General features: G+C 42.9%; 1 protein-coding gene across 1 annotated transcript in view; it reads left to right on the top strand.

The window, feature by feature from the left end:
• The window catches only part of tnfaip6 (tumor necrosis factor, alpha-induced protein 6), a 42,838-nt gene that overhangs the window by 7,927 nt on the left and 11,397 nt on the right, over positions 1 to 23,514 (top strand). Inside the window, exon 3 of the mRNA XM_068036261.1 lies at positions 18,412 to 18,573. Within this exon, the coding sequence (XP_067892362.1) occupies positions 18,412 to 18,573 (162 nt within the window). The remainder of the gene's footprint in view (positions 1 to 18,411; positions 18,574 to 23,514) is intronic.

The raw sequence follows: 23,514 nt of genomic DNA, 5'->3' as shown, positions 1-23,514 counted from the left end.
CTGAGTTGAGCTTCCGATCTCATTTCCATGCCATCACTAAGACCACCTATTTCCATCTCCAGAACATTGCCTGACTCCACCCCTGCCTCAGCACATCTGCTTTTGAAACCCTCAATCGTGCTTTTGTTACCTCAACCTAACTATTCAAATGCACTCCTGGCTGGACTCCCATGTTCTACCCTCTGTAAACTAGAAGTCACCCAAAACTCTGCTGCCTATGTCCGAACTCACACCAAGTCCCATCCAGCCATCACCTCTGTGCTTGTTGACCTACATTGAATTCAGGTTAAGCAACATCTCGATTTTAAAATTCTCATCCTTATTTTTATATCCTTCTCTATCTTTGCCCCTCCCTATTTCTGTAATCTCTTCAGCCCTACAACCCTCCGAGATATCTGTGCTCCTCCAATTCTAAGCATTCCTAATTTTAATCACTCCACCATTGGTGGCCATGGCTTCAGCTGCCAATTCCCTAAGCTCTGGAATTCCCTCTCTAAACTCCCTGCCTATCTACTTCTCTTTCCTCCTTTAAGATACTCCTAAAAAACTATCACTTTGACCAAGCTTTTGGTTATCTGCCCGAATATTGCCTTATGTGGCTTGGTGCCAAATTTTGTTTGATAATGCTCCTGTGAAGTGCTTTGGGTTGTTTTACTATATTAAAGGTGCTATATAAATGTTGTGAAAGAATTGTTGCAACAAATCAGCACCGGTGTAATAGGCTTTCTTCATTGTGCAGGTGAGACATTTCAAAGTATTGAATAACATTGGGTATTCACGGCAGTTGAACAGCATATGTTAAATAGCAACTTTTTTTATGTTGTGCTATTCCCCTATATTATTTTGCTCCATAATTGCTAACTTTTTTAAAGTCCCTGGTAGTCCCATCATAGTTATTTTGTGAACACTTAATCGACCCACTAGTCTTGACAGTTATAAATGCTCTTAAACCATTTGCATACAAGTCCTAATTGTTACAAAAATATTTCCAAAACTAATACATGAAAATGTGCTCGGATCATGAGGAACAGTTCCTGAGCTGTACAGAAGAGCTGTGACTTTTTTTTCCAACCACTGGTTTTTCTGCAAATGTCAGAGTGAAAATAAACTGCGATAAAACTGTGCCAGAATTAGTCCATTGCACAGACCTGTAGGCTACCTGGTGGACTCTGAATGCAGGAATGTCAGTGAATTTGCTGGCACAAACCCTCAGGTCTCAAATCTTCAAAGCACGAGAAGCAGATGGTGGCCTGTCTTGACTCATAGGATACAACGTGTACAGAAAAGAAATGCTTACTGCTTCTTGCAACTTCTCCTCAAAGCCATATGAAAGGCAGCAAAAAATAGCCTGGCAAGGAAATACTGTGCCAATTACACAGAATCATTCTTTATTGTGCAGAACAATGTGTTCCTGGCCAATGAAGTACATAGGCAGGCTCTTCAAAAGGTGTGAAAAATAACTGCAGCTTACCTGTAGAATTGACCCTTTGTCCCTGTGTATATACTGCAAACTACCAAATCAGAGCACCTGCTTCCCCTACTTTAAAACTTGCCTTTGCGTTCAATGGCTTTTCAGGCCCTGTCCACCTCCATTCCCCCTCCACCCAGCCCCCTTGGTGCGTCTGAAAATTCAGCCTTTTATTTCTCTTTCTGTACACAAGTTGACTAATTCACCCTATTTCCTTGTTAGCCGTTCCTCTGTTTCTTTCTCAATACTTAACATTGGTTAAGGAAATGCACTGTTGGTCCCATCATTTACCAAGGTCCTAGATGCCCTGTGGCCCCTCGTCGAGCCATTATCAGCTCGCACCTTCAGCAAGTTCTGGCGCAAAAATAATTTTTGAGCTGAAAGGTGCAGGACAAAGTTCAACTAATGGGGCATTCAATGAGATGCCCTGCTCCAACAAACAACAACCAAACAACTTGTACTCATATAGCACCTTTAACATAGTAAAGCATCCGAAGGTGCTTCACAGGAGTGTTAACAAACAAAATTTGGCACCAGTTGATCTGGCCCAAAATGGTTGAAAAAGATCAGACGAGCCACAGGCTCTTATTCAGATATTAGTTACATTATTCTGAAGGAACACATTTTTATATTGAAATCTTTCTTTTGATTTTCTTCCAATATTTTTATTGAGTTAAGTTATAGAGTTTAATTTCCTTTTTTGAAAAACTCACAGCTATCCAGTTTTAATAAATACCTCTTACTGGAACTTGCTGCAGTGTATTTTTCAAGGAACCAACTTAGCATTAACTCTGGATAGTGATCATTTCTGAGTTGAAAAGGAGTTTTTGAAAATCTAAGTTAGAATATAATAGGAATGAAATGAAAACAACAAGCCCTACTGCAAATTCAAACATGGGCATTTGGGCGCATTGTAAATACTTAATTCAATTTATCACAGAATCATGGTATGATACAGCACAGAATGAGGCCATTTGGCCCATCACACCTGTGCCAGCCCTTTGATACAGCTATCCAACTAATTCCACTCCCCTGGAAATGTTTGTCCCTTCAAGTAGTTTTCCAATTCTATTTTGAATATTGCTAATGAATCTGCTTCCACGACCCTTTCAGCCAGTGCATTCCAGACCACAACAACTTGCTGTGTAAAAACATGTTTCATCACCTCGCCTTTGGTTCTTTGGCCAATTACCTTAAATCTGTATCTTCTGGTTACCAACCCTTCTGCCACTGGAAACAGTTTCTCCTTAATTACTCCATCAAAACTATTCATGATTTTTGTCACTGGCAAAGCCAGCTGCAGTGGGTGGGGTGGGGGGGGGTCCTCTGCCATGCGTTGAGGTCATCCGGTAAAACGAGGCAATCTCCCTGCTGGCTTGGGGAGAGGGGGGCCCTGTTCTGTGGGCAATCTGTGGCCCCAGAGGGCTCCCACAATCAAACAAACCACCCCACAGGATCCCCCTCCCCCTCCCCCTCCACTCCTCAGGGCCTGCCAGACTGGCCCCAGCAACCCTGCTTGCTTACCTGAGGTCTGGGGTTCCAGCACTGGGCCTATGTCCAAGGCCTCTGCCAGTGGCCACTACTTCTGGTGGTGATGCTGATACTACTGAGTTGCCAGCTGTGATTGGCCGGCAGCTCTTGGAAGTGGGATCCCCGTCTTTAAAGGGATGGGGACCCCGCTGCCGGGCTGTTAATTGGCCTAACGTCATAGAATCATGCCTGGCAGGGTGGCTCCAAACGGCCCAACCTTGCATTTTCAGAGACCCACTGTCAGCACAAAATTCAGCCCAGTATTCTAAGTTTATGTCCCTATTTATATAACATAAAATCCTATTGGTCTTTGCATGGCTTTACCTATCTGTGTTCACATTTTCATGAAGTTATGTGCTTTGGGCTGGATTTTATGGGCACCCATGAGATGCAGTCAGAGTTGGGGGGGTCCTGTAGAACCGCAATGGGAGGCGAGGGGGGGGAAAAGAAGGCCCTTCGCCGTCCTGCCTATTCACAGCCACTTAAGGGCCTCTTCCCCCTGCTGCTGGAATTTAACCAGCAGCGGGGAATGCTTCCACCACGTGGGGAGGTTGCCTCTAAATATGAGGTGCCTGCCCTGCGGGCTTGGTGCGGGGAGTGTCTCTCCTCCTTGGGAAGTCTGTGGCCCATGGAGGATCCCCTTCCCCCAGGACTTCACACCCACCTTCCTTGATGGGGTCTTCCAGACTGGCCCCAGTAACCCCACCTCACTTACCTGAGGTCCAGTGTTCCAGCGCTGGGCCTGGGTCCAAGGCCTCTGTAGTATCAGCAGAGACCACCACTGGCAGCTCTTGGAGGTGGGATCCTCATCTTTAAAAGGACAGAGATCCCGGCACCAGAACCTTCATTTCCATCGGCTGCACAAAATCCAGCCCTTTGTTACAAACAGATGACAGATGATAGCGATGGCTCCCCATTTTCCACCTCTCGACTGAACAAAGACAGCGTATTTTTTTAAAAAAATGTTTTAAACCCTGAGTGTTTCAATTGTCAAGAACAGACAAATGACAGGTTATTTCGTAAGTTTTAAAAGAAATATAAATGTTTGTTATTCAACACCCGAAATATATGCAACTACCACCCACTCTCACACTCATACAAATACACATACACTAAGGAAGAGATAGAGATTATAAGGTAACATGCATTTATGTCTTCTGAATTTTTAAGAGTCCTCTGTTGCACTTGCTTTTCCCCGGGGTGAAGACTTGAAACGGTGCAGCTCTGTAATCTTTGCCTTGAACACTGAAGAAAAATACTTGGGAAGATTAAGAGGATGGATGCACTGTTGCAGACTTCCCTTGTTATATTTTAGTCAAAGTGCCGTGGCAAAACCCTGGCACGATTTCTCAGGTGGGGAGTTCAAGGCCAACTCCAGTATCTGCCTACATGTGGCTTAAAACTGGTGTTAGGCAGGATCCTTTCTCTTCAATGGCACAGATGTTTCTTTCATTGTCTTTTGTCTGCCCAGAATATATCTTTATTAAAACACCTTAGCAGTAACCTAGTTTCTGTCATGTGACCAGAGTTTCTCTTCCATTGAATTCATAAATAGTTTTTGATGGTTAGGCCATTGTCAGACAATGGAGTTCAGATGTCACTCAATCACTACCATCTTGATAAAGTAGTGCTTTTCTCACCCATTCTCTGGAGTTAAAGCTTGAAGTCAAAAAGTCTGCCATAGTATTGTTAACCCAATCGGTTGGAGAGATGCAGCCATTACCATAGAAAGGGCCATTTGCATCTTAATGACTTCTCAAAGATATGTCCAGAAAGATAGTTTATTTTAATGACTTCACCAAGACTTGTCCAGACATGAAAATTAGCTCAGGGTTCTTGCAGTTTCAGGTGTATTGGCAGGAAAGAAAAGGTCACCTGACCTCTCAACTCCATTTTGTTTTACAGAAAAAATGTCCATTTTGGGTTTATTTCATAAGTTAATTTTGTAGTTCATAAGTTTGTATTTCATGCGCTTGACAACTTGAACACATAGGTCTCTCTGTCCATCCTTCTTCGGTGTCTTCCTATAAGTGTGTACTTTAATTCCTTACTTGTGCTCCCAAAAGTTATTACCTCGCGTTTACCCACATTTTATTGCATCTGCCACTTGTTTGTCTATGCTGTTAACCTCTGCCTCCCTGATGTCTTTTAGTCAACCACATTGTTGGCTAAATCTCCCTTTTTTGTGTCATCAGCAAATTTTGAGGGTCTCTTCCCAATACCCAAATGCAAATAATCAATATGAACTGCAAATAAAACTGAATCCAGCATTTTCCAGCACTCATTGCTGGGGCACACCACTTCCAACCACCTCTAGTCTGAGCAAACCCCTTTACCTCTTTACTTCCTGTCCATTAACCAAATCTGTATTCATACTATTTTATTTCCTTATACACCTGAATTTTTCTAACGAATCTCATCACACTTATCAAACAGCTTTTGAAAGTCCATATATAAACTGCACTGCATTTCCATTATCTATTCAGTCACTTCTTCAAAAAAAATTAAATTTATCAAATATAAATTGTCTTTAACAAATCGATACTGACTATCCTTAATTAATCAACGCATTTCTAAATCCTTACTAATATGATCTTCAATTATGGTCAGACTCTCAGCTTGGCTGGCAGCTGTAGAATGGTCACAGAATCACAGAATTACAAAATTGTTACAGCGCAGAAGAAGGCCATTCGACCCATCGTGTCTGCACTGGCTCTCTGAAAGAGAAATTCATTCAGTTCCATTCCCCTGCTTTCTCCCCGTAACCCTGCACATTCTTCCTTTTCATATAACAGTTTATTTCCCTTTTGAATGCTTCCGTTGAACCTGCCTCCATCACATTCTCAGGCAGCGCATTCCAGACCTTAACCACTCGCTGCATGAAAAAGTTTTTCCTCACATCACTTTAGCCTCTCTTACAAAATACTTTAAATCTGTGCCCTCTCGTTCTCAATCCTTTCACGAGTAGGAACGGTTTCTCTCTATCTACTCTGTCCAGACCCATTATGATTTTGAATACCACTATCAAATCACCTCTCAGCCTTCTCTTCTCCAAGGAAAACAGTCCTAACTTCTCCAAAATAATCTATCTTCATCACTAAAGTTCCTCATCCCTGGAACCATTCTCGTGAATCTTTTCTGTACTTTCTCCAATTCCCTCATGTCTTTCCTCAAGTGCAGCGCCCAGAACTGGGCGCAATACTTCAGCTGAGGCCGAACTAGTGTCTTATACAAGTTCAACATAACTTCCTTGCTCTTGTACTCTATGCCGCTATTAATAAAGCCCAAGAATAATGTATGTTTTATTAACCGCTCTCTCAGCCTGTCCTGCCATCTTCAATGACTTATGCACATATACACCCAGATCCCTGTGCTCCTGCACCCTCTTTAGAATTGTACCCTTTATTTAGTATTGTCTCTCCATGTTCTTCCTACCAAAATGAATCACTTCACATTTCTCTGCATTGAACTTCATCTGCCACCTGTCTGCCTATTCTACCAACTCGTCTATGTCCTTTTGGAGTTCTACACTCTCCTCCTCACAGTTCACAATGCTTCCAAATTTTGTATCATCTACAAACTTTGAAATTGTGCCCTGTACACCAAGGTATAGGCCATTAATATATATCAGGAAAAGCAAGGGTCCCAACACTGGCCGCTGGGGAACTCCACTACAAAGCTTCCTCCAACCCAAAATACATCCATTAACCACTACTCTTTGTTTCCTATCACTCAGCCAATTTCACATCCATGTCCCTTTTATTCCATGAGCAATAACTATGCTCACAAGTCTGTTGTGTGGCACTGTATCAAACACCTTTTGAAAGTCCATGTACAGCACATCAACAGCATTGCCCTCATCAACCCTCTCTGTATCCTCCTCAAAAAACTCCAGCAAGTTATTTAAACATGATTTTTTCTTAAGAAATCCATGCTGGCTTTCCTTAATTAACCAACATTTGTCCACGTGACTATTAATTTGGTCCCAAATTATTTTTCTACAAGTTTCCCCACCACTGAAGTTAAACTGACTAACCTGCAGTTGCTGAGCTTATCTTTAAACACTTTTCTGAACAAGAGTGTAACATTTGTAATTCTCCAGTCCTCTGGCACCCTTCCCAATCTAAGTTAGACTGAAACATTATGGCCAGTGCCTAAGCAATTTCCACCCTCACTTCCCTCAGTATCCTTGGATGCATCTCATCCGGTCTTGGTGCTTTATCCACTTTAAGTACAGACAGCCTATCTAATACATCCTCTTTATCAATTTTAAACCCTTCTAGTGTCTGAATTATCTCTTCCGACACCAATGCCTGGGTTGCATCTTCTTCCTTGGTAAAGACAGATGCAAAGTATTCATTTAATACCTCAGCTATGCCCTCTACCTCCATGTGTAAATGCCCTTTATGGCCCCTAATCGGCCCCACTCCTCCTTTTACCAGCCTTTTACTATTTAAATGTCTATAGAAAACTTTGGGATTCCCTTTAATGCTAGCTGCCAGTCTCTTTTCATGCTCTCTATTTGCTTTTTCACTTCCCCTCTGGACTTTCTATATTCAGCCAGGTTCTTCATAGTATTTTCTACATGGCATCTGTCATAAGCACACTTTGTCTTCTTTATCTTAGCCTCTACCTATTTTGTCATCCAGAGAGCTCTTGATTTGTTTGCCCTACCTTTCCCTTTCGAGGGAACATACCTTGACTGTGCCCGAACTATCTCTTCGAAGGTTAACCCATTGTTCATCTACTGTTTTCCTGCCATGTTTTGACTCCAATTTATTCGCCCCATTGAAGTTTCTTTTCCCTCAGTTACTTATTCTTACTCTGGATTGTTCTTTGTCCTTTTCCATAGTCAGTCCAAACATTGTGATACAACGATTACTGTTGCCTAAATGCTCCCCTACTGATAATTGATCCACTTGGCCCACCTCATTCCCAAGAACCAGGTCTAGCAGTGCCTCCTTTCTCATTGGACTAGCAACATACTACTGCAGAAAATTTTCCTGAACACACTCGAGGAACTCTTACCCCTCACTGCCCTTTACACAACTATTCAGTCTATGTTTGGATAATTAAAGTCCCCCATTATAACTACCCTATAATTTTGCACCTCTCTGTAATTTCCTTGCAAATTTGTTCCTCCATGCCCTTCCCACTAGCTAGTGACCTGTAGACAACACCAAGCAATTTAATTCCCCTTTTTATGTTCATTAGCTCTAGCCAAATTGATACTGTCCTCGACCCCTCTGGGACATTCTTTTTCTCCAACATTGCAATGCTCTCCTTAATCAATACCACCACCCTTCCCCTTTTTACACTTTCCTGAACACCTTGTATCCAAGAATATTGAACACCCAGTCCTGCCCTTCTCTGTGCCAGGTCTCTGTTATAGCAACAACATCATATTTCCACATGGCAATCTGCGCCCTGTACCTCACCAATCTTATTTACCAAACTCATTGCATTCACATACATGCACAGTAACCCTGATTTAGACTTTATTACTTTCTGCTTTATTCTGACCCCACCTAATAACTTACTATTCCCTACTCTAGTGCTATTTACCCCACTCAGTATTTTGTGCACCTTGGTATTCCTCTCTGATATTTGCTCCTGGTTCCCACACCCCTGACAAGTTATCAGTTTTGCTTCCCTCCAATCTGAACTCCCTCTCAGGTTCCCATCCCCCTGACAATCTAGTTTAACACCCTCTCCAAGTGGCCACTTGGTATCGAAGGATGTTGGTCGGCTGTAAAATCATATTACGTGAGTCAGAGTTTTCAGAGAGGGCCAAGAAACAAAAATATTCAAAAGATTAATTGAAATACTGTTCCCAGAAGGAAGAGATAAGCACCAACTTCATGTAACAGGCAGAAAAACTGACATGGAACTTTCTACAGAGGCATTACATTGCCAAATGCATCTGCTGTCAATTAGAAAGTAGATGTAAAGTTCCCCAGAGAGTATGTCAGATGAATTTCAATTGTGCATGTTTTGGAGTGTGTTCAACTGGCTGCTTGGGGTCATGCCAACGATATCTGAAAGAGTCCTCTCAGTAACAAAATAAGAGAGAACAGAATAATAGTGGTCATTCAGCCTACTAGCCTCATGGATTATGTACAATCTTATCCAGACTGAGCTCCACTGAACCCATTTGATTTCTTAACGAAAGGTTCTTCGTGTTTCTACTTGTCTACCTCTTAAAAAACTGAGTCCAGCAAAACTCCAGAATATTTGTCTAACTTTATTTTCTACATTATTCATCCTTAACTATTTCTGTCCTTGCCATAGTATTTCCACAGTCCTAGCAGCTTAAGAATGATCAAATCGCACATAGCATTTGATCTTCTAGGTCCATTCTTCTGCTTACTACCCTCCATTCTACAGGTAACGAGATAACTCAAGCCCCCTTGGTATTTGTTCCTTCACCACAGTGAACAGTTCATCTAGACCAGCTCTGCCAACTTAAGTTCCTTATACAATCGTAGAATTATACAGCATAGAAGGAGGCCATTTGGTCAATTGTACCTGTGCCAGCTCTTTGAAAGGTCATCTTTGCTGTTGAACTTTGAAAGCAATTATATTCTTTTTAGGGTCAAGTGGCCAGAAATCATATTACTTCAAATGGGGTCTGATCGCATCTTATACATCAACAATACAAGGAGTTAAAGGACTGTTTTGTACAGAACTGTAAATTTTACATTTTCATTTTTTTTGAGCACACTGAAGTAATAAACTTAAACATAAACATTTTCCATAAATTTTTAAACTTGTCATAAATGTTGGCAGTATACAGAGACAAAATTACAAATCAAATTACACTTATTGAGTTTCTAGTCACAGAGAACAATTCTTGGTAAAGAGGAAATTACATTTTGGGAAAGAGGAATTAATTCTGTTGACTCTTTGCCACTGTCAATTACTATGATACAACTTGCTTCAAAGTTGAATAGAACCCTCCTCAAATACATGATCTGGGTTCGATTCTGGGTACTGCCTGTGCGGAGTTTGCAAGTTCTCCCTGTGACCGTGTGGGTTTTCACCGGGTGCTCCGGTTTCCTCCCACAGCCAAAGACTTGCAGATTGATAGGTAAATTGGCCATTGTAAATTGCCCCTAGTATAGGTAGGTGGTAGGGAATATGGGATTACTGTAGGGTTAGTATAAATGGGTGGTTGTTGGTCGGCACAGACCTGGTGGGCCGAAGGGCCTGTTTCAGTGCTGTATCTATAAATAAATAAATAAACTGCTGTGAGCAAAGCTATATGTTACATTTTGGTTACAATCTCAATTTAAGCAATGGTGCTTTGGAAAGAATAGATTGAAAATAGCATTCTTATCCAGTTTTTTTTATTACAATGGGAGAGATTCCATATTCCAATTTACCATCATGTTACTGTGGAAACAGACAATCTGCTACCATAAATAAAAACAAGAAATGCTGGAACAACTCAGCAGGTCTGGCACCAGCTGTGTAAAGAGAAGCAGAGTTAACGTTTCGGGTCAGTGACCCTTCTTCGGAACTGACAAATATTAGAAAAGTCACAGGTTAGAAGCAAGTGAGGTGGGGGTGGGGCAAGAGATAACAAAGGAGGTCTAGATTAGACCAGGTCACATAGCTGAACAAAAGGTCACGGAGCAAAGGCAAACAATATGTTAATGGTGTGTTGAAAGACAAAGCATTAGTACAGATTAGGTGTTAATACACTGAATATTGAACAGCAGCAAGTGCAAACCTGAAAAAAACAGTGGGTAAGCAAACTGAACAAACTAAGATGAAATGAACTAAATGCAAAAAAAAGATTGTAAAAAATGTAAAAAAGAATGTAAAAAAAAGGAAGAAAAAAAAATTACTAAAAATGAAAGTAAAATGGGGGGCTCTCATGCTCTGAAATTATAGAACTCAATGTTCAGTCCGGCAGGCTGTAGTGTGCCTAATCGGTAGATGAGATGCTGTTCCTCGAGCTTGCGTTGATGTTCACTGGAACACTGCAGCAATCCCAGGACAGAGATGTGAGCATGAGAGCAGGGGGGACAAAAACAAAAAAACAAAGAAAATTACAGCACAGGAACAGGCCCTTCGGCCCTCCAAGCCTACGCCGATCCAAATCCTCTATCTAAACCTGTCGCCTATTTTCTAAGGGTCTGTATCTCTTTACTTCCTGCCCATTCATGTATCTGTCTAGATACATCTTAAAAGACGCTATCGTGCCCACGTTTACCACCTCCGCTGGCAATGCGTTCCAGGCACCCACCACCCTCTGCGTAAAGAACTTTCCACGCATATCCCCCCTAAACTTTTCCCCTTTCACTTTGAACTCGTGTCCCCTTGTAATTGAATCCCCCACTCTGGGAAAAAGCTTCTTGCTATCCACCCTGTCTATATCTCTCATGATTTTGTACACCTCAATCAGGTCCCCCCTCAACCTCCGTCTTTCTAATGAAAATAATCCTAATCTACTCAACCTCTCTTCATAGCTAGCACCCTCCATACCAGGAAACATCCTGGTGAACCTCCTCTGTACCCTCTCCAAAGCATCCACATCCTTTTGGTAATGTGGTGACCAGAACTGCACGCAGTATTCCAAATGTGGCCGAACCAAAGTCCTATACAACTGTAACATGACCTGCCAACTCTTGTACTCAATACCCCGTCCGATGAAGGAAAGCATGCCGTATGCCTTCTTGACCACTCTATTGACCTGCGTTGCCCCCTTCAGGGAACAATGGACCTGAACACCCAAATCTCTCTGTACATCAATTTTCCCCAGGACTTTTCCATTTACTGTATAGTTCACTCTTGAATTGGATCTTCCAAAATGCATCACCTCGCATTTGCCCTGATTGAACTCCATCTGCCATTTCTCTGCCCAACTCTCCAGTCTATCTATATTCTGCTGTATTCTCTGACAGTCCCCTTCACTATCTGCTACTCCACCAATCTTAGTGTCGTCTGCAAACTTGCTAATCAGACCACCTATACTTTCCTCCAAATCATTAATGTATATCACAAACAACAGTGGTCCCAGCACGGATCCCTGTGGAACACCACTGGTCACACGTCTCCATTTTGAGAAACTCCCTTCCACTGCTACTCTCTGTCTCCTGTTGCCCAGCCAGTTCTTTATCCATCTAGCTACTACACCTTGGACCCCATGCGACTTCACTTTCTCCATCAGCCTACCATGGGGAACCTTATCAAACGCCTTATTGAAGTCCATGTATACGACATCTACAGCCCTTCCCTCATCAATCAACTTTGTCACTTCCTCAAAGAATTCTATTAAGTTGGTAAGACATGACCTTCCCTGCACAAAACTATGTTGCCTATCACTGATAAGCCCATTTTCTTCCAAATGGGAATAGATCCTATCCCTCAGTATCTTCTCCAGCAGCTTCCCTACCACTGACATCAGGCTCACCGGTCTATAATTACCTGGATTCTCCCTGCTACCCTTCTTAAACAAGGGGACAACATTAGCAATTCTCCAGTCCTCCGGGACCTCACCCGTGTTTAAGGATGCTGCAAAGATATCTGTTAAGGCCCCAGCTATTTCCTCTCTCGCTTCCCTCAGTAACCTGGGATAGATCCCATCCGGACCTGGGGACTTGTCCACCTTAATGCCTTTTAGAATACCCAACACTTCCTCCATCCTTATGCCGACTTGACCGAGAGTAATCAAACATCTGTCCCTAACCTCAACATCCATCATGTCCCTCCCCTCGGTGAATACCGATGCAAAGTACTCGTTTAGAATCTCACCCATTTTCTCTGACTCCACGCATAACTTTCCTCCTTTGTCCTTGAGTGGGCCAATCCTTTCTCTAGTTACCCTCTTGCTCCTTATATATGAATAAAAGGCTTTGGGATTTTCCTTAACCCTGTTTGCTAAAGATATTTCATGACCCCTTTTAGCCCTCTTAATTCCTCGTTTCAGATTGCGCCAACAATCCCGATATTCTTTCAAAGCTTCGTCTTTCTTCAGCCACCTAGACCTTATGTATGCTTCCTTTTTCCTCTTAGTTAGTCTCACAATTTCACCTGTCATCCATGGTTCCCTAATCTTGCCATTTCTACCCCTCATTTTCACAGGAACATGTCTCTCCTGCACACTAATCAACCTCTCTTTAAAAGCCTCCCACATATCAAATGTGGATTTACCTTCAAACAGCTGCTCCCAATCTACATTCCCCAGCTCCTGCCGAATTTTGGTATAGTTGGCGTTCCCCAAATTTAGCACTCTTCCTTTAGGACCACTCTCGTCTTTATCCATGAGTATTCTAAAACTTACGGAATTGTGATCACTATTCCCAAAGTAGTCCCCTACTGAAACGTCAACCACCTGGCCCGGCTCATTCCCCAACACCAGGTCCAGTATGGCCCCTTCCCGAGTTGGACTATTTACATACTGCTCTAGAAAACCTTCCTGGATGCTCCTTACAAATTCTGCTCCATCTAGACCTCTAACACCAAGTGAATCCCAGTCAATGTTGGGAAAATTAAAATCTCCTATCACCACCACCCTGTTGCTCCTACATCTTTCCATAATCTGTTTACATATTTGTACCTCTATCTCACGCTCGCTGTTGGGAGGCCTGTAGTACAGCCCCAACATTGTTACCGCACCCTTCCTATTTCTGAGTTCTGCCCATATTGCCTCACAGCTCGAGTCCTCCATAGTGCCTTCCTTCAGCACAGCTGTGATATCCTCTTTGACCAGTAATGCAACTCCTCCACCCCTTTTACCTCCCTCTCTATCCCGCCTGAAGCATTGGTATCCTGGGATATTTAGTTGCCAATCATGCCCTTCCCTTAACCAAGTCTCAGTAATAGCAATAACATCATACTCCCAGGTACTAATCCAAGCCCTAAATTCATCTGCTTTACCTACTACACTTCTTGCATTAAAACAAATACACCTCAGACCACCAGTCCCTTTGCTTTCATCATCTGCTCCCTGCCTACTCTTTCCCTTAGTCACGCTAAGCGGAGATGTTCTGCTCAATCCGCAAGCAGGACCCTGAGCTTCCGGTTGCTTGCCATTTCAACACTCCCCCCTGCTCTCATGCTCACATCTCTGTCCTGGGATTGCTGCAGTGTTCCAGTGAACATCAACGCAAGCTCGAGGAACAGCATCTCATCTACCGATTAGGCACATTACAGCCTGCCGGACTGAACATTGAGTTCAATAATTTCAGAGCATAACAGCCCCCCATTTTACTTTCATTTTTAGTTTTTTTTTTCTTCCTTTTTTTTTACATTCTGTTTTACATTTTTTACAATTTTTTTTTTGCATTTAGTTCATTTCATCTTAGTTTGTTCAGTTTGCTTACCCACTGTTTTTTTTCAGGTTTGCACTTGCTGCTGTTCAATATTCAGTGTATTAACAGCTAATCTGTACTCATGCTTTGTCTTTCAACACACCATTAACATATTGTTTGCCTTTGCTCCGTAACCTTTTGGTCAGCTATGTGGCCTGGTCCAATCTAGACCTCCTTTGTTATCTCTTGCCCCACCCCCACCTCACTTGCTTATAACCTGTGACTTTTCTAATATTTGTCAGTTCCGATGAAGGGTCACTGACCCGAAATGTTAACTCTGCTTCTCTTTCCACAGATGCTGCCAGCCCTGCTGAGTGGTTCCAGCATTTCTTGTTTTTATTTCAGATTTCCAGCATCCGTAGTATTTTGCTTTTAATTTAATCTGCTACCATAATTTGGATTATTAGAATCATTGCTTTAAAACATGGGAAACCAGAACAAGGAATGGAAAATGAGGTAAACTATCAACCCAAAAACAGGGAAAGGCTGCCACTGGATTATTTCCAAATAATCAACAGTAGATTATTATTCAATAACCTGGCAAAGATTATGGTTATCAATCCTTCATGTTCTTGACATTAATGGCTGATGCTCTAAAGAGTTCACGAATGATAATTTTGGGCGGCACAGTGGCGCAGTGGTTAGCACCGCAGCCTCACAGCTCCAGGGACCAGGGTTCAATTCTGGGTACTGCCTGTGCGGAGTTTGCAAGTTTTCCCTGTGACCGCGTGGGTTTTCGCCGGGTGCTCCGGTTTCCTCCCACAGCCAAAGACTTGCAGGTGATAGGTAAATTGGCCATTGTAAATTGCCCCTAGTGTAGGTAGGTGGTAGGAATATGGGATTACTGTAGGGTTAGTATAAATGGGTGGTTGTTGGTCGGCACAGACTCGGTGGGCCGAAGGGCCTGTTTCAGTGCTGTATCTCTAAAATAAATAAAAATAAAAAAAACCATGCTGACATTGACAACTACGATTATAGAATCTCTTTTGAAAAACAATCCAGTCAGTCCCACTCACTCATTCTTTTCTACTTCCCTGCAATTCTTTCTCCTTCAAGTACTTATCCAATCCCCTTTTACAGGCTATTATTGAATCTGTAACCATCATCTCCAACAAAGCAGAATCGAACCATCTCCCTTTGACATTCAACAGCATTACCATTGCTGAATCCACCACCATCAACATCCTGGGGGGGTTACCATTGACCAGAAACTTAACTGGTCCAGCCGTATAAATACTGTGGCTACAACAGCAGGTCAGAGGCTAGGAATTCTGCAGCAAGTAACTCACCTCCTGACTCCCCAAACCTGTCCACAAGGCACAAGTCAGGGGTATACTGGAATATTCTCTACTTCCCCAAATGAGCACAGCTCCAACAACACTCAAGAAGTTTGATACCATCCAGGACAAAGCCGCCCGTTTGATCGGCACTCCATCCATCACTTTCAACATTCACTCCCTCCACAGTGACAGCAGTGTGTACCATCTACAAGATGCACTGTAGCAACTAACCAAGCCTCCTTCGACAGTACCTTCCAAACCCACATCCTCTACCATCTCGGACAAGGGCAGCAGACACATGGGAACACCATCACCTGCAAGTTCCCCTCAAGTCTCAGGACCTAGGACTGCTTGCGTGCCAAACTGCGTAAGCAGCATGGGCTAGACAGAGCTAAGTGATCCCATAGGCAATGGATCAGGTATAAGCTCTACAATCCTGCCACGTCCAGCCGTGAATGGTGGTGGCCAATTAAACAACTAATTGGAGGAGGAGGCTCCACAAATATCCCCATCCTCAATGATGGGGGAGCCCAGCACATCAGTGCAAAATATAAGGCTGAAGCATTTGCAACAATCTTCAGCCAGAAGTGCCGAATTGATGATCCATCTCGGCCTCCTCCTGATGTCCCCAGCATCAAAGATGCCAGACTTCAGCCAATTCAATTCACTCCACGTGATATCAAGAAATGACTGAAGGCACTGGATACTGTAAAGGCTATGGGTCCTGACAATATTCCAGCAATAGTACTGAAAACTTGTGCTCCAGAACTTGCTGCGCCCTTAGCCAAGCTGTTCCAGTACAGCTCTAGCACTGGGATCTACCTGACAATGTGGAAAATTGCCCAGGTATGTCTTATACACAAAAAGCAGGATGTCCAACCCAGCCAATTACCGCCCTATCAGTCTACTCTCAATCATCAGTAAAGTGATGGAAGGTGTCATCGACAGTGTTATCAAGTGGCACTTGCTTAGCAATAACTGCTCAGTGACGCTCTGTTTGGGTTCCACGAGGGCCACACAGCTCCTGACCTCATTACAGCCTTGGTTCAAACATGGACAAAAGGGATGAACTCAAGAGGTGAGGTGAGAGTGATTGCCCTTGACATCAAGGCAGCATTTGACCGAGTATGGCATCAAAGACTCCTAGCAAAACTGGAGTCAATGGGAATCAGGGGGAAAACTCTCCACTGGTTGCAGTCATCATACCTAGCACAAAGGAAGATGATTGTGGTTGTCGGAGGTCAATCATCTCAGCTCCAGGACATCACTGCAGGAGTTCCTCAGGGTAGTGTCCTAGGCCCAACTATCTTCAGCTGCTTCATCAATGACCTTCCTTCAATCATAAGGTCAGAAGTGGGGATGTTCGCTGATGATTGCACAATGTTCAGCACCATTCGTGACTCCTCAGATACTGAAGCAGTCCGTGTAGAAATGCAGCATGACTTGGACAATATCCAGGCTTGGGCTGATAAGTGACATTCACACCACACAAGTGCCAGGCAATGACCATCTCCAACAAGAGAGAATCTAACCATCTCCCCTTGACATTCAACGGCATTACCATCGCTGAATCACCCACTATCAACGTCCAAGGGGCTACCATTGACCAGAAACTGAACTGGAGTAGCCATATAAATACCATGGCTACGAGAGCAGGTCAGAGGCTAGGAATTCTGCGGCGAGTAACTCACCTCCTGACTCCCCAAAGCCTGTCCACCATCTACAAGGCACAAGTCAGAAGTGTGATGGAATATTCTCCACTTGCCTGGATGGGTGCAGCTCCAACAACACTCAAGAAGCTTGACAACATCCAGGACAAAGCAGCCCGCTTGATTGGCACCCCATTCCAAACATTCACTCCCTCCACCACCAACACACAGTGGCAGCAGTGTGTATCATCTACAAGATGCACTGCAGCAATGCACCAAGGCTCCTTAGACAGCACCTTCCAAACCAGCAACCCTTACCACCTAGAAGGACAAGGGCAGCAAATACATGGGAACACCACCACCTGCATGTTCCCCACAAGCCACACACCATCCAGACTTGGAACTATAATCACCATTCCTTCACTGTCACTGGGTCAAATTCCTGGAACTCCCTTCCTAACAGCACTGTGGGTGTACCTACCCCACATGGACTGCAGCGGTTCAAGAAGGCAGCTCACCACCAACTTGTCAAGGGCAAGTAGGGATGGGCAATAAATGCTGGCCTGGCCAGCAGCGCTCACATCGCAGGAACAAATTTTAAAAAACCCTGTCAGGCAGTGCATTCCAAATCCTAATCACTTGTGTAAAATGTTTTTTCTGCATCTCATCTCTGGTTCTATTGCCAATCACTTTAAATTTATGCCTTCCAGTTATTGACCCTTTAGCCATTTGAAAAAGATTTTCTTTCTTTACTCTATATAAATCCTTAATGATTTTAAACACCTCTTTCACATCTTTTATCCTTAATATAAAAGCAAAATACTGCAGATGCTGGAAATCTGAAATAAAAACTGAAAACACTGGAAATACTCAGCAGGTCCGGCAGCATCTGTGGAGAGGGACTAAATGTTAAAGTTTCAGGTCGATGACCTTTCATCACGGAGTTCTCCCTTTTGCCTTGCACCATCATCCCTTTTGTCACTTAATCACACTTGTCTTCCGCACTATCAAAAACCTTCCCATTTGTTCTTCCCTTCCTCTTTCCCTGGCAGTGTACTTGTTTAAAAACAAATACTGAATGACCAATCAGGAGACCTGCTTTAAATAGATTTTCAAGTGCCCTACAACAATCAGGTTAACTCTGCTGTTTATTATTTATGCAGGGTTTCACGTGTGTGCAGCTGGATGGCTTGCTGGAGGAAAAGTCGGGTATCCAATAGTAAAACCCGGAGCCAACTGTGGACATGGAAAAACTGGTGTCATTGACTATGGATATCGAGTTAATAAAACAGAACTATGGGATGCTTACTGCTACAATCCACATGGTTTGTTCAATACAGCTACACTTTATATTTAATTTCCTCAATTTTACAAGTTATAATAATTACAAATGCAGCCATATAGAACTACTGGACGCAACAGTTAAACTGTGACAGCACAACCATATCAACTATAATCATACGAGCCATTGTGTGTTATTGCAGAGTACTAAATTTATGAACAGGGTTTATATATAATGCATTAGAAAATTATGTTTTCTCCTACTTTCATTTAAAGTGAAAATTGTGGTCAGTTCAGTTGTTACAATGCTAGAAAACAACAGGTCCATTAGGAGTTCAAATGCCAAACCTGAATTGCAGTCACATCGAGCCTCCCTTAAAGGCTAAGTTTGTGCAATCTCAACTGAATCATCAATGGGTACGAGGAAACAGTTTCCTTCACTTACTTTGTTGTTTCAAGTGAGACTGGAGGAAAATTGGAGGTCCCTTCCCTAGGTGTGGCTACTATCAGGGCAGGGATGAAACAACAAAATGCTTCTCCAACTGTTGTGTATTCAGAGTAAAACTAATGTTATGATCCTATAGTTTTTTTTTTCTTTTCCGGGAAGTATGTGGTGTGCCTTTAAGACTGGAAAAGGATCAGTACTGCTTTAAGGCAGCAAGCTCCAGAGTCTGTGAGTCAAAGAGTGCATTCTGGTTTCCCTTGGATGCAACCGTTCGGAGAACAAGGACAAAGATATAATGTTGCCGATTGCTTTTTGAAAACTAGCAAAAAACTGGCTTTTGACACAAACAGACAGCTGGACGAGCATGAACCTAACAGAGTTCTCTGATAATTTAAACTAAAGGAAGGTGAATTTTAGACTGATCACTTTTTCACCCCTCAAATTTCTAAAGCCAAATTGATTCATTGACGTGTTTGTGAGTTGTTGATTGGCTGAGGTCATCACTGGATGAAAGAGAAGTTAAAGTTTTGGATGTAGGACATTTTCTTTATCCCCATCGGACGGCTGTGAGGACTTCAAGCAACTTTGGACTGTTCCACATTGGAAGATTCCACTTTGGCAGGAGCATAAATCTGCAAGGACACTAATTTTTTCTATTTTAAATTTTTTTATATCTTATCAGTGTTTAAGAATTTAATTTTTCTAATTAAACAGTTAATTTGTTGATCTGAAGTCCTGAAGACACCTGGTTTGGTTAGCCTCATTCGGGGGTTAATAGATGGTCAACTTGGCTGTGGTTTTCTTTCATTTGGAAAGTTTAAAATGATATGTTAAGCGATCTGTGGAGTGACAGGATTGATTTGACAGTGCGCTACTCCCACTGCAGTCAGAATTATATATTTTTATTGGGGGCTTTGTCATGAGTAGTTGGTCGTATCACCAGCATGAGGTCTTAACTGGGAGCAGCCATGTTGAAAATTTTTATTTACACCTCCCAACAGAAAGAGTATCAGAGAGGCAGTATACAAAACATATTGCAATACAATAATCCAGTTTAATACAGTATACTACATTCCCTTGCCACTTAATTTTTTTCAGTAAAACGTAAAATGGTACTTGCACATAATTTCCCAGAATAACAATAACAATACTCTGAAATTTAACAGAATCACAGAATCGTTACAGTGCAGATGGAGGCCATTCAGTCCATCGTGTCCACACCGACTCTCTGAAAGAGCAACTTCATCAGTTTCATTCCCCTGCCTTCTCCCCATAACCCTGCACATTCTTCCTTTTCATATAACTGTCTAATTCCCTTTTGAACGCTTCAATTGAACCTGCCTCCACTACATTCTCAGGCAGTGCATTCCAGACCTTACCCACTTGCTGCGTGAAAAAGGTTTTCCTCATGTCACTTTGGCTTCTCTTACCAAATACTTTAAAGCTGTGCCCTCTCATTCTCGATCCTCTCATGAGTGAGAACAGTTTCTCTCTATCTATTTTCTCCAGAACCCTCATGATTTTGAAAACCTCTATCAAATTACCTCTCAGCCTTCCCTTCTCCAAGGAAAACAGTCCTAATTTCTCCAAACTATCTTCATAACTGAAGTTCCTCATTCCTGGAAGCATTCTCATGAATCCTTTCTATACTCGCTCAAATGCCCTCACATCTTTCCTCAAGTGTGACGCCCAGAATTGGATGCAATACTCCAGCTGAGGCCGAACTAGTGTCTTATACAAGTTCAACATAACTGCCTTGCTCTTGTACTCTATGCCCCTAGTAATAAAGCCCAGGATACTGCATGCTTTATTAACTGCTCTCTCAACCTGTCCTGCCATCTTCAATGACTTATGCACATATACACCCAGGTCTCTCTGCTCCTGCACCCACTTTAGAATTGTACCCTTTATTCCTTATTGTCTCTCCATGTTCTTCCTACCAACATGAATTACTTCACATTTCTCTGCATTGAACTTCATCCATCACCTGTCTTCCCATTCCACCAACCTGTCTATGTCCTTTTGAAGTTCTACACTATCCTCCTCACAATTCATTATGCCTACAAGTTTTGTATTATATGAAAACGTTGAAATTGTGCCCTGTACACCAAGGTCTAGGTCATTAATATATATGGAAAAGCAAGGGTCCCAACATTGATCCCTGGGGAACCACTACAAAGCTTCCTCCAGCCTGAAAAACATCCATTAACCACTATTCTTTGTTTCCTGTCACTCAGCCAATTCTGTATCCATGTTGCTACCGTCCCTTTTATTCCATGAGCTAAAACTATGCTCACAAGTCTGTTGTGTGGCACTGTATCAAATGCCTTTTGAAAGTCCATGTACACCACATCAACAGCATTGCCCTCATCAACTATCTCTGTTACCTCCTCAAAAACATCCAGCAAGTTATTTAAACATGATTTTCCCTTATGAAATCCATGCTGGCTTTCCTTAATTAATTCGCATTAGGTTGGGTTACATGCTTGTTATTACTGTAATCACAAGAAAAACATAAATAAAGGTATGGCAGGGTTGCTTCAACTTCGAGAGTTGTACTTCCTGTGCTATGTGGGAGTTCCAGGATGCTTCCCACATCCTGGAGAACCATTTGTGCAGGAAGTGTCGTCAATTGAAGCAGCTTGAGTGCCGGGTTTTGGCCACACTGCAGTGCATTCATGAGGATGACAGCTACTTGGACAGCACGTTTATAGATGTGATCACCCCACAGCTTAAAAGTATGCAGGGAGAGAGGGAATGGGTGACCACCAGGCTGTCAAAAAGAATCAGGGAGGTAGTGCAGGGGACTCCTGAGTACATCTCACTCTCCAACAGGTATTCAGTTCTGAATACTGAGGAAAGTGATTCTTCACCTGGGGAGTGCAGTCAGAGCCATGTCCATGGCACCACAGGTGGCTCAGCTGCACAGGGGTACCGGGAAGACTGGAAGAGCCATAGTGATAGGTGATTCAATAGTCAGCAGAACAGACAGGTGTTTCTGTGGCCACAGACATGAATCCAGGATGGTGTGTTGCCTCCCTGGTGCCTGGGTCAAGAGGGATGTGGTCTTGCAGTCAGAATTTAGGGAGCTAGGGAGGAAATTAGCAAGCAGGACCTCAAAAGTAGTAACCTCCGGATTACTCCCAGTGCCACACGCAAATGAGTATAGAAACAGAAGGATAAGACAGATGAATGCGTGGCTGGAAAGATGGTGGAGGAGGGAGGGCATTCCTGGGATTCCTGGGCCATTGGGATTGGCTCTGGGGGAGATGGGACCTGTATAGGCCGGACGGGTTGCACCTGAAGAGAGCCTGGACTGAGTTCCTCACGGGACATTCTGCTAGTGCTTTGGGGAGGGTTTAAACCAGTTTGGCAGGTGGATGGGGACCTGAGGGTAGACTCAGTTGGAACGAAATCAGAAATGAAAATGGAAGGCAGAAAATTAATGGATGAATCTGGAAGACAGCGGAAACGAGGGTTAGAAAAAAAAATTGAGTTTGGCAGTGCTCGAGGGTATCTATTTCAATGCAAGGAGTATAGCAAATAAAGCAGATGAGCCAAGGGCACAGATAGACATGTGGCAGTACGATATCATAGCTATTACAGAAACATGGCTTAAGGAGGGACAGGAATGGCAGCTCAACGTTCCTGGTTAAAGGGCTTTCAGACACAATAGGGAGGGGGATATGAAAGGAGGGGGAGTGGCAATTTTGGTCAAGGAAGCTATTACAGCTGTAAGGAGGGATGATATGTTGGAAGGTTCATCAAATGAGGCCAGATGGATTGAGCTAAGGAACAAAAAAGAGGCAATCACACTGCTGGGAGTGTACTATAGACTCCCAAACAGTCAGAGGGAGATAGAAGAGCAGATATGTAGGCAAATCTCTGAGAAGTGCAAGAACAATAGGGCAGTAATAGTAGGGGATTTTAACTATTAACTGGGATAGTTTTAGTGTGAAAGGAATTGAGGGAGCAAATTCTCGAGGCGCATTCAGGAAAACTTTTTGCCCAGTATGTAGCAATTCCAACAAGAGAGGGTGCAGTTTTAAATTTAGTTTTAGGAAATGAAGATGGGCAGGTGGAAGGGGTGGCAGTGGGAGAGCATTTTGGTGGTCGTGATCATAAGTCAGTCAGTTTTAACATAATTATGGAAAAGGACAGATATAGAACAGGAGTTCTCAAATGGGGTAAGGCCAATTTTACTAAACTGAGGAGTTATCAAAAAATGGACTGGAAACAGCTACTTGAAGGTAAATCAGTGTCAGAACAGTGGGAGGCATTCAAGGGGTAAATTCAAGGGGTCCAGAGTAAACATGTTCCCACAAAGAAAAAGGGTGAGATGGCCAAATCTAGAGCCCCATGGATGTCAAGGAACCTGCAGGGTAAGATAAGGCAGAAAAGGAAAGCTTATGTCTGATACTGAGAACACAATACTACAGAAAGCCGAGAGGCATATAGAAAGTGGAGGGGTGAAATCAAAAAGGAAATTAGGAAAGCAAAGAGAGGGCATGAAAGAATATTGGCAAGCAAAATCAAGGTG

Source organism: Heterodontus francisci, chromosome 7 (genome assembly GCF_036365525.1).
Source record: "Heterodontus francisci isolate sHetFra1 chromosome 7, sHetFra1.hap1, whole genome shotgun sequence".
Lineage (NCBI taxonomy): Eukaryota > Metazoa > Chordata > Chondrichthyes > Heterodontiformes > Heterodontidae > Heterodontus > Heterodontus francisci.
Note: the sequence above shows the minus strand (reverse complement) of the source record. Positions and strands in the feature narration are given on the sequence as shown.